Source organism: Chenopodium album, chromosome 8 (genome assembly GCF_948465745.1).
Source record: "Chenopodium album chromosome 8, dcCheAlbu1.1, whole genome shotgun sequence".
NCBI lineage: Eukaryota > Viridiplantae > Streptophyta > Magnoliopsida > Caryophyllales > Amaranthaceae > Chenopodium > Chenopodium album.
In genome coordinates, this window is record NC_137841.1 from 16,983,824 (window position 1) to 16,994,801 (window position 10,978).

The 10,978-nt window shown below is 41.2% G+C and overlaps 3 protein-coding genes and 1 non-coding gene across 4 annotated transcripts; all 4 read right to left on the minus strand.

Moving 5' to 3' along the window:
• Positions 1-3,422: 3,422 nt before the first annotated feature.
• Positions 3,423-3,836, minus strand: LOC145642767 (uncharacterized). Its single transcript, XM_081693941.1, has one exon. It carries the CDS (start codon positions 3,834-3,836, stop codon positions 3,423-3,425), a length of 414 nt encoding a protein of 137 aa, XP_081550067.1.
• Positions 3,837-3,881: 45 nt separating this feature from the next.
• LOC145642768 (uncharacterized) lies at positions 3,882-5,231 on the minus strand. The gene has a single exon (XM_081693942.1). The coding sequence runs from the start codon at positions 5,229-5,231 to the stop codon at positions 3,882-3,884; it is 1,350 nt and encodes a 449-aa protein (XP_081550068.1).
• Positions 5,232-6,589: 1,358 nt separating this feature from the next.
• Positions 6,590-8,892, minus strand: LOC145642769 (uncharacterized). Its single transcript, XM_081693943.1, has 2 exons — positions 8,882-8,892; positions 6,590-7,421 (listed from the first exon to the last, which is right to left on the minus strand). Exons 1-2 carry the CDS (start codon positions 8,890-8,892, stop codon positions 6,590-6,592), a joined length of 843 nt encoding a protein of 280 aa, XP_081550069.1.
• An 824-nt stretch (positions 8,893-9,716) lies between these two features.
• LOC145557006 (small nucleolar RNA R71) lies at positions 9,717-9,822 on the minus strand. Its single transcript, XR_014092089.1, has one exon. It is a non-coding gene; the product is annotated as a small nucleolar RNA R71 (small nucleolar RNA).
• Between the last annotated feature and the right edge of the window lie 1,156 nt (positions 9,823-10,978).

Genomic DNA, 10,978 nt, shown 5'->3' on the forward strand with positions numbered 1-10,978 from the left:
TAAGCAGTAAATATTCAATAAGAACAAGAAGATGAGATTAGAGACACAATACTGAGTAAGGACAAGCCTCCTTGTTCAGTAGGGACGCAGTTCCGTAGATAAAAGTAGAGCAAATCGTTTATATTGAATTATATGTGAGTGTACATGAGTGTTAAAATGCTTAATTCTTCGTATTTATACCTAGGAATCCCTAGGGTTTACATAGATATTCAGAATATATTTGAAATGTAGAAGATCCCCTTGATTTATTTTGTTCCCTGTTCTGTAGGTGTATCTTTGGCAAGTATCTTCTTGATTGATGCTCTTGATGCTGCTTTCCTTGTTTACTCCAATCACGTCGTTTTTGTTTATTTTGCTGAATCCTTGATCTTGGATTAATGCCCTAAGCATACTAGGTCGTATGTTAATATGGGCCCAACAATTACCCCTAATTTTTATTTTCAAGTATTGGAAGTGAAAATTACCTAAAGAAGTCGTTAGAAGGATTTTTCGAATTATCTCAACGGTTAACAAAAACGTGGAGCGTGGTGGCAGTTTTAAGGCAAGTTCCTCGGTAACCGTGGAGGGCGGTTTATTTCTTTCTTCAGTATTTATTGGGCGTGCTAGCTCTTGTTAAATCACTTTAATCTTTGTCCCAATTTTTGATTTTCATCAGGTATTTTCTCTCTCTTCTCTGTTTTCTCTGTTTTTCCCGTTTCTTCACTTTGTTGTTTTCTCTTTTGTTTTGTGATGGGTGATCCTGTAAGAGTGGTGTTTGCTGGGGTGGATGAGGGTGTTAAGAAGCCGACTTTGGTCGCGCAAAACATCTTTCCTGCTAAAGATGTTTACCCTTCTACTGTGACGAGGGAGGAAGTTTAGAATATCGCTGCCCGTTGCGCGATTTCCTAATGGGGTTGTGGTGAAAATCTCGTCTTCTAGGGAGAGGGCTGATTGGACCGCCCCTGGTTGGGTGTGCTTTTTCGAGTACCCCTTTGTGATTGGGCACACTTTCCCTTTTTCTTCTCTTGTTCGTCAATTTTTGTCTAAGGTTAGGGCTTCGCCTTGTCAGTTATTGCCCCAAACTTGGAGGGTTTTGAGAATTTTGGATTTGCTGAGTGCGAAATTGGGTATAGAACTTGATGTGAGGGATTTGTGTTATCCTTATACTATTAGGACCAGTGGTAAGGGTCGGGTTGGTCTTCGTTTGAAAGATGGTGTTGGTCCTTTGAGGACTGACTTGGAGAAGGTGTTTGACAAGAAGTGGTATCACAAGTTCTTCTTTGTGAGGATTGATTCGTTGGGTGATGATTGTGATTTTTTTATTGACACTGTTGAGGCTGAAGGTATTTTGTTTTCTTATTTTCCCGTGTTTTGCTTTCCTTCCTTGTAGATTCGGGCTTATTTGCTTGATGGTTGCAGTGAGTAAATTGAAGCAGCGTTCTCAGTCTCCGTCCTTGATAGATAAGCTGTACGAGTTGAGTGCAGACGAGAGATCCTTCATCAGACTGACGCAGCCTGAAGCGGTTATTCAGATTAAGTCCTTGGACGATTCTGATTCTGAACAGAAAGTTGCTCCAACGATGTCTCAAGGTTTGCTTTTATTCCTTTCTGTTCTGTTTGTGAAACTCATTGTTGTGTCAATCCTTGTAGATGTGTTTGGTTGCTACGATTCTACTTTGTCTTTGTTATAAGTTTTGTTGATTCCCAGTTTGTTTTTCCTTTCTGAATTGGTTATGTATCCTGCTGAGTATGCTGCCGTGTTACCTGCTGTATTCCTTTTTGAAATTTGCCGTGTTTCTTGAAGATACTTCAAGGTCACTAAGGTCTCATGACCTTCTTAGCTCGTCCTCTCTCTTAGGTTGCCTTAAACACCGTACTTCTCCTTAAACTACAGAGGTCGTTCCTCTCAAAACGGTTGCTCCAAAGAGCGGTCCTCCTCCACCTCCACCTCGCACTGGCCTTAAGAGGAAGTTGGAGGTGCCTATTGATGTTGATGTTGCTGATTTCTCTTTTGATTCCTTGGCTCCACATGTAGATACCCTACTGTTTCCGTCCTTCAAGGATCGTCAGTCCTCACAGACTTTTGCTGACCTTTCTCAAGAGGCTGCTGTGCAGTCTTTCTAGGTATGGTATACTCCAAAAAAAACAAAAATTTAATAAAAATTATTATATCGGGCTACGTTTCTCTTACTTGATTCCGTATTCTGCAGAGCCTTCAGTCTTGTCTGGGCGTACTGGGAAAAGTGTCAGAGTTTACTCGGGTGTATGAGGCTATGAAGAAGGAGCGTGATGCCCTTTCCGACAAGTGCAAGGCTGCTACTGACGCTCTGAAGGCTGAACGGGCTAAGCATAGGGAATGCATTGCTGAATGTGATGGGCTGAAGAGCACCTTGAAGGAGGCTGGGAACGAGGTCGTTGATGCTGCAGCGTATTACTTTGGGAAAGCTCATCTTGAGATGATGGAGGAGTTTCAACAAGGAAAGCATGAGGCCTGGGATTATGATGCTGATAAGGCTGCCTTTGAGATTGCGTTTCCTGAAGGGACTGCTGCTCCTGGCTCATTGTTGCTGAGCTTTGCTGATGAGGAAGTGAACTCACCTCACAACAATGAGGTCAAGGATGTCCCAGAGAGTACGAAGTCTGTTACTGAGGAGGTGGTCCCTGCTGATAACATGGACGAGAATTAGTTTCAATGGTGCTGTGTCACCTTAAATATTTTTAATTTTGAAGAACGTTTGTTTTTACTGCCTTGGTGCAGTTGGATATTTTGTTTTGTTTTTATGCTGCATTGTTGTAGCTGGATGATTTGTCTATTTTGTTGCTTTTGCGACTAAGTGATTCTACTTCTATTACTATGTTGAACTGTGTTTAGATTTCTTATTGTATCGTTGTTGCATTACTGTCGTATTACAGTTGTATTACAGTTGTTTTTAAGGATGTAGTATTGCTTAAATGTGTTTGCTTATTCTGCGGGGGCAGTTGGTTTGCCATCCTCGTGTTGGTTTGTTCCTTGTAGGGACGAATAAGCATTGCTCTGTAGTGTTTTGTTGCGCTTTTGCTTAGCAGTGTCGATGTTGTCCTTGCAAAACAAAATTGGGTGAGGGGTGGCCGTAGGTTTCCCCAACGGCCCTCCGATGCCAAAGTCAGTATTCGTAGTGAAAATAAATTGAATTGATAAGGTGTAAGTAAAGAAGAGTACCTTTCATGCTGATTTTGGCTGTTGGAGATTTTTGTCTTTTTTGATTTTCTTCTTTTTTTTTGTTTGTTTTCTGTTTTTTTTTTGTTTTGCTGTTGTAAAAATAAATGAAATCGAAATGATGACTGCATAGCTTCGCTCTTCAGAAATGATAGAGCTTTAAATGTGCTGCGTTCCAGCTTCTTTGTACCTCTTTTCCTTCTGTATTTCTGAGTCTGTAGGCTCCATTACCTACTACCTTGATGATCTAGTAGGGCCCTTCCCAGTTGGGTGCTAACTTCCCTGCGTTTACCTCTTTGGTATTTTCGTACACCTTTCTGAGAACCCAATCTCCCAACTTAAAGACTCTTGCCCTGACGTTCTTGTTGAAGGACCTTGCTACTTCTTGTTGATATGCTGCCATTCTCATTTTTGCGTCTTCTCTTAGTTCCTCCACTGTGTCCAGGTTGTGAATTAGTTCTGCTTGGTTCCTTTCTTCTATCATTAACCCATACCTTGCTGTGGGGACTTCTACTTCTGTTGGGATTACTGCTACACACCCGTACACCAATGAGAATGGAGTGTGGCCTGTAGCGCCCTTTGGAGTTGTTCTGTCTGCCCATAATATGTTGGGCAATTCATCTGCCCATTTCCCTTTTGCTCCTTCTAGCCTTTTCTTCATGTTGCCTATAAGGACCTTGTTACTCGATTCCGCCTGTCCGTTTGCTTATGGGTATCTAGGCGTAGATGTGATAAGAGAAATGTTCCATTCCTTGCAGAACTTCGTGGTCTTATTGCTGATGAACTGAGATCCTTTATCTGTAATGATCTCTGCTGGTACTCCGAATCTACTCAGGATGTTTCTTTTTATAAACGAGATGACATGTTTGTCCTTGATTTCCTTGTACGCTTCTGCTTCGATCCATTTTGAAAAGTAGTCTGTCATTGCTAAGAAGTATACTCTTTGTCCTGATGACGGGGGTAGCTTCACTATATCCATTCCCCACTTCATGAATGGCCAAGGCGTCAGTGTTGGATGTAGCTCCTCTGATGGTTTGTGTGTCAAAGGTGCGTGCCTTTGGCATGCTAAACATTTCTTGGCGAACTCCGCAGCATCCTTTCTCATGCTAGGCCAATAGTATCCCATTTCGAGTGCTCTGTTGGCTAGATTCCTTCCTCCTGAATGGTTTCCGCATTCCCCGCTATGTAGGGACTGTAAGACTTGTTGTGCTTCCTCTTTCTCTAAACATCGTAAAAAGGGACTTGCTGCAGATTTCTTGAAGAGTACGTTGTTGATTAAGCAATAATTGGAGGCTTTCAGGGCGAATGCTTGAGCTGCTACTTTCCCTGTTGGTACTGTTTTGTCCAGAAGGTATTCCTTTAGCGGTGTTGTCCAGCTATCGCCTTCTTTCCCTGTAGAACCTATTTGAACTTCGCAGACGTTCATGGTTGAGTCTTTCTCTATGGCCGGAGAGAGTACGTGCACTAGGGGGATAGCTCCAAATTCTTCTATATTAATGTTTGATCCCAAGTTTTCCAGGTTGTCTGCTTCAGTGTTCAGATTCCTAGGTACCTGGTCTATCTTGAATTCCTTGAACTCCTTAATGAGTTTCTTTGTGACTTCTAGGTAAGCTATCATCATGGTATCCTTTGCCGCATATTCTCCGTTGATTTGATTTACCATGAGTAGGGAGTCTGAGATTACCTTTAGATGTTGTATCTTCATATCCCTTGCGATGGTCAACCCTGTGATCAATGCTTCGTATTCAGCTTCATTATTGGTGGCTTTGAAGTTGCATCTTATTGCCTGTGCTATCTTGTTTCCTTGGGGTGAAGTCAGTACTACTCCTAAGCCTACACCGCGTATGTTCGCTGCGCCATCTATATGGAGTATCCACTTCTGTGTAGCCTTTGGCTCCTGTAATGTCAATACTTCTTTTTGTGCTTCTTCCTCAAGGGTTGGACTGAAGTCTGCTACAAATTCTGCCAAAGCTTGTGATTTGATTGCAATCCTAAGCTCGTACTGTATATCGTACCTGCTCAGATGTAAGGCCCATTTCTCCATCCTTCCTGACATTTCTGGCTTTCTCATGATGGCTTTGATGGGGTAGTTGGTGCGAACTCGTATGGAATGGCTTTCAAAGTATGGGCGTAGCTTTATTGAGGCAATAACTAGGGCCAAAATAATTTTCTCTAAGGACGCGTACCTTGTTTCCGCGCTGAGTAGGGTCTTACTTACCTTGTAAGGACTGTGCTGATCGTCCCTTCAGACATTGCGAGGTACAATTGGAGGGGCTCCCTTTCCTTAGGTTTAGAGAGAGTTAACGGGTTGGCCAAGTACTCTTTTAACTTCAGAAATGCCTCTTCGTGTTCCTGCTCCCACTTGAATTCCTTGTTTTTCTTCAGTACCTCGTAAAAGGCTCTCCTCTTGTCTGAAGATTTTGAAATGAACCTGTTTAGTGCTGCAATTTTCCCTGTTAGGCTCTGTACATCCTTCTTTGATTTTGGTCGTTCCAGATCTAGAATGGCCTTGACTTGGTCTGGGCTGGATTCTATTCCTCTTTGTGTAACCATGTATCCTAAGAACTTTCCTAACTGTACTCCAAATGTGCATTTTGTGCGGTTCAACTTCAAACCGTACTGCTTCAAGATGGAAAATGCTTCTTTAAGGTCTCTGATGTGCTCTTCTGCCTTCTTGGATTTAACCACCATGTCGTCTATATAGACTTCTATTGTGTTCCCAATTTGTTTTTCAAACATCTTGCTCACCAGCCCTTGATATGTCGCTCCTGCGTTCTTCAATCCGAAAGGCATTACTTTGTAGCAATATATTCCTTGACTAGTGATAAAGGCGGTCTTCTCTTGGTCATCCTTGTGCATGAGGATTTGATTATAACCACTGTACGCATCCATGAAGGACAACAACTCGTGTCCTGCTATGGCGTCTACCATTGCATCAATATGAGGTAGGGGGAACGGATCTTTTGGGCATGCCTTATTGATATCTATGAAGTCTATGCAGATTCGCCATTTTCCGTTCTTCTTCCTGACTACCACTACATTAGCAAGCCATTCTGGGTATTTTACCTCTCTGATCTTTCCAGTCTTCAATAGGTTTTGGATTTCCTCGTTGATAATCTTGTTCCTTTCTGGCGCAAATTTCCTTCTCTTCTGCTTTACTGGTGTATGCATTGGGTCTACATTCAGCTTGTGAGTAATTACATCTGGAGAGATGCCTTTCATGTCTTCATGAGTCTAGGCGAACGCATCTTTTTCTTCTTCTAAGAAGGCATATATTTGTTGTCGGAGATCTGGCTTCAATTCTGACCCTATCTTGACCTTTTGATCTGGGTGTTTGGGGTTCAACTGGACTTCTGTGGCTTCTTGCTCTTCTGCTATGCTCAACTTCTCTTGGCCCAGTTGACCCTCTAATTGCTATGCTGAACTCTTTTCTGCAGATGTTTCTTTTAATGCGATCTTGTAACATTCTTTGGCCTCTTTAGGGTCTCCTCCGATTTCTTGAATACCCCATTTGGTAGGGAACTTAATGACTTGATGGTATGTAGAGGGGATGACCTTCATCTCATGTATCCAGGGTCTGCCTAAAATCATATTGTATGAGGATAGAGTGTCGATCACTAGGAACTTGACTTGTAGGTTGACTCCTTTCGCATAGGTAGCTAATGTGATCTCCCCACTTGTCTTCTTGGTTTCTCCACTAAATCCCACTAGCATTGTTGACTTATTGATGATGTTCTTTTCGTCTATGTTCATATGTTTCAGAGTATCGAGCATGATGATATTTGCAGAGCTTCCGTTGTTAACAAGGATTCGCTTGATCATGCAGTTTCCAACTGGGAGTGAAATTAATAGACCGTCATGATGGCCTTCTACTGCGTCACTTTCTTCAAACATAATGGGAATGTCTATTTTGGAATTTTCTCTTATATCTGGTTGATCCTTATTGCTCTCCTTTGCGTATCGCTTTGCTGCTGAGTATGTTAATCCACACACTTCTGATCCTCCTGATATGAAACAGATGGTTTTGACAATTGGGGGCGGAGGTGGAGGACCTCCCCGCTTTGATTCTCTTTCTTTCCCTGGAGCTTTAGATCTGTCTGACAGGAGTTCTTTGAGATAAACTTTCTTCAGTAGGTAAGCAACTTCCTTTCTGAGCGCAACACATTCATCGGTTGTGTGACCAATATCTGAATGGAAATCGCACCACCTGGACGGGTCTTTCTTCTCTCCAGGCCTATCATTCTTTCTGGGTGATGAATTATATTTATATAGGGTTCTTAGGCACGTTTATGTTAGTTTTTATACATTTTTCTTAGTCTTTTTGGTCGATTTTAGGGTCATATCTGCATAAGTCATTCTATATCGCTCTATTACGCTCCGTTTGTGTATTTCTTAATGTTTCAGGTGATTTCGTAGTCATTTGGACGCTTTCGAAGTATTTGGAGATGATTCGAATGATATTTGAATGGAAATAGATGGATCGAGTTCATTAACCGGGTAATTTATGCTCGTGGATGTTGTCTCTAAGGATTATATGCATGAGAATTGAAAATAGCATCCACAAGGATCGATATGCACTTTTCGGAATTGAATTTGGGTTAGGAACAAAGGGAAACGAAAGCTTGCAAAGTATCAAAAAGGACCTTTGTGCATTGTTTTAGCCATATCTCGAGTTCTACAGATAGGATTGAGGTGATTCGAGTTGAGTTGGAAACTAGACTTGAAGAGCTTTCCAATGATAGGTCGCATGCCTTCATACGATTCCTAGATTGAGAATTACAGCCTTTTGAAATCGGTCCTGCAAATCTGCCAGCAAGCGCCCAGCCATCGGGCGATGGTTTAGCCGCACAAAAGACCCTTCGAATCTGCCTAGCCCGATGGAAATCCATCGGCCGATGGTCTTCGTCGCAGCCCTTGATCACTCGACCATCGGCCATCCATCGGGCGATGGGTCTGGCGCGTGGGAAACTTATTTTCCGTCGATCGTAATTCTCTCGACCAATTAAAAGATGACCTTTGTTACTTTTATTTCATTATTTTTATTTTATCTATTTTATTTTATTTAGGATTAGGTTTTAATATAAATACTTGGGAGGATTTTATTTTCCTCTTTATGCTTTATTTTTCGAGATTAAACGTTTCTTAGTTTTTCTCTCCATTGTTAAACCCTAGCTTTTCATTCTTCATTAATTCAATCATCGAGGTATTTCAATTATTCTTTTCGTTCTTTATTTATTTTATTAATTATGAATTCAAGTTTATTTATCTCTTTTGTTTTGTTTATTTCAATTATGAGTGAGTAGTCGTTTTCTAGGGTTAAGTGAGGGAAGCCATGTTTATACCATGATTATTTGTGCTTATTTATTTATAAATTTATGAATTAGGGTTTGAATAATTCCAATTGATTTGTGCTTTATTGTTCGATTCATGTAATTGGCCAATATCATGAGTTAATTATTTAGCTAATAAAAATTAGAATTGAAAGATCATATTTTTAGAGGCTTAATTACAATTGGCGAATTTGATTATGCTAGCGGCCGAACTACATATGTTAATTCGTAAGCGTTAATTCCCGACCGTAGGATTAACAAGTGCTTTAATTATTCAACCTAGTTTGTTTATTAATGGATTGTTTGCATTTCTTGGATTGGTATAAGTATGGTGGACCGAACGTATGCCCTAGACTTTAATTTGTCTGAGAACAACCTTATTTTCATTATTGTCTTTCTTTAGTTAATTAATCATCGAATCATTATTCGTTTATAGAAATAGTTCATATAATTAGGCAAAAACTAATAGAACCTGTCTCCCTGTGGGATTCAACCCGTATTTTCTAAATCTCTGTTAACAACAGACACCGTGCACTTGCGGTATAACTTTTTATTCATCAAGCTTTTGGCGCCGTTGCCGGGGAGACGACTAGATTCTATTAGTTTTAGTTTGATTGTTGAACTGTTTTTATTGTCCCATTGGAACTTCTAGTTTCAATTGGGACATTCTCATTGCTTTCTTTTCTTTTTGTTTATGCCCAGGTCAAAACGAACAGGTGATTTGATCCCTACGGATCCGGACTTGGATAAGACCCTTAGGCAACTCAAAAAACAAGGGAAAGGGAAGCAGAAAAAGACCCACTCACAGAAGAGCTCTACAATACAGTCTGACACACGCAAAGAGATGACTGATAATAGGTCTCTTAATTCTTACGGAGTACCATCCCAAGATGGCATTCCAACGGGTCTTAAAATGCCAGCAATCTCTGCAGAGAACTTCAAGATCAAACCCGCATTGCTCAGTATGGTCCAACAAAATCAATTTAGTGGCCATCCTACTGACGAGCCGATTAATCACTTGCAGCGATTTCAACAATTATGCTCCACTGTTCATCACAAAGGAGTCACTCAAGATCAACTGAAAGTGATGTTGTTCGGATTTTCCCTTCGCGATAGAGCTCAAAAGTGGTTGAACACTGTCAAGGAGACGGAGTGGAGCAAGATTTCTCAAGCATTCCTCAAAGAATATTTTCCCCCTGTAAAAACTGAAAAGATTCGACATCAAATATCAACATTTTCTCAAGAGTCGGGGGAATCTCTTAGGGAAGCATGGGATAGATTCTTAGATCTTCAACGATCATGCCCGCATCACAATTTTGAAAAGTGGAATCTTGTTCATATTTTCTATAACGGACTAGAACCCGAGACTAAATGTATTGTTGATTCTGCTGCAAGTGGTGTTTTCCTTGACAAGACAATCAAGGAAGGGTATGATTTTCTTGCAAATCTTGCAGCCAACCACTTCTCATCTCCAAGAACGCGACCAAAGAAAGGGAAGATGGAAGTTGAAGCCTATTCACTCATGACATCTCAAATGGCTCAATTAACTGCAAAGATTGAAGCATTGCAGGCCGCTCAAGAATCTTCTCTTTTATCTGTTAATGCTATGTCTTCTCAACCTTCGCAAACTAATTTTTTTTGTGAATTGTGTGGTATACAGGGTCATTTTGGATATCAATGTGCTTAGAATTCTCAAGACACCAATCAGATGGAGCAGGTGAATGCCTTTCAACAAAGGCAACCAAATGATCCGTATTCTAACACATTTAATCCAGGTTGGAGGAATCATTCCTACCTTTCATACAAAAGCAATAATGTTCAAAATCCTCAACCTCAGCAACAATGGGCACAACCTCAGCAACAATGGGCACAACCTCAGCAACAGTGGTCACAGCCTCAGAACCCTCAACCTCAACAATATGTTGCAAGGCCTCCACAACATCAACAAGGGGCCTCTCATCATCCTCCTCCGGGTTTCAATAGACCACCTCAACAACCTACTCATGGAAATGCTAGCACTCAAGAGCCTACTATGTCTGACCTCATGAGAATGATGACATCCATGAAGCAAAACACTGAAGATAGCATCAAGGAGTTGAAAAATGCGACAAAGCATTTGGAGAACCAAATCGCGCAAGTCGCAGGTACCAATATCCAAAGGCAACCTGGCCACTTACCAGGACAGCCTATCCCTAAGGAGACCGCCAATGCTATCACTACTCGTAGTTGTGTTAGCTATGAAGGGCCCCAAATGCCTATTGATGATGCAAATCTTGAGAAGGATAAGAGTAAGGTTGTAGAGAAGGCCTTGGATGATGTTCCCACCTCAAAAGATGGGAAAGCTAAAGCAAGTGATGCTGAGAAAGAGAAAAAGAAAGGTTCCGAGCCTCCACCTGTCGAGCCAAAGCTACCATTCCCACATCGGATGCAAAAGAACAAGGTAGATCAACAATTTGGTAAGTTCTTGAGTATG

Excerpts from the sequence above, each read along its gene's own strand:
- LOC145642767 (XM_081693941.1), bottom strand. The coding sequence starts at position 3,836 with ATGAAGAAAAGGCTAGAAGGAGCAAAAGGGAAATGGGCAGATGAATTG.
- LOC145642768 (XM_081693942.1), bottom strand. The coding sequence starts at position 5,231 with ATGTCAGGAAGGATGGAGAAATGGGCCTTACATCTGAGCAGGTACGAT.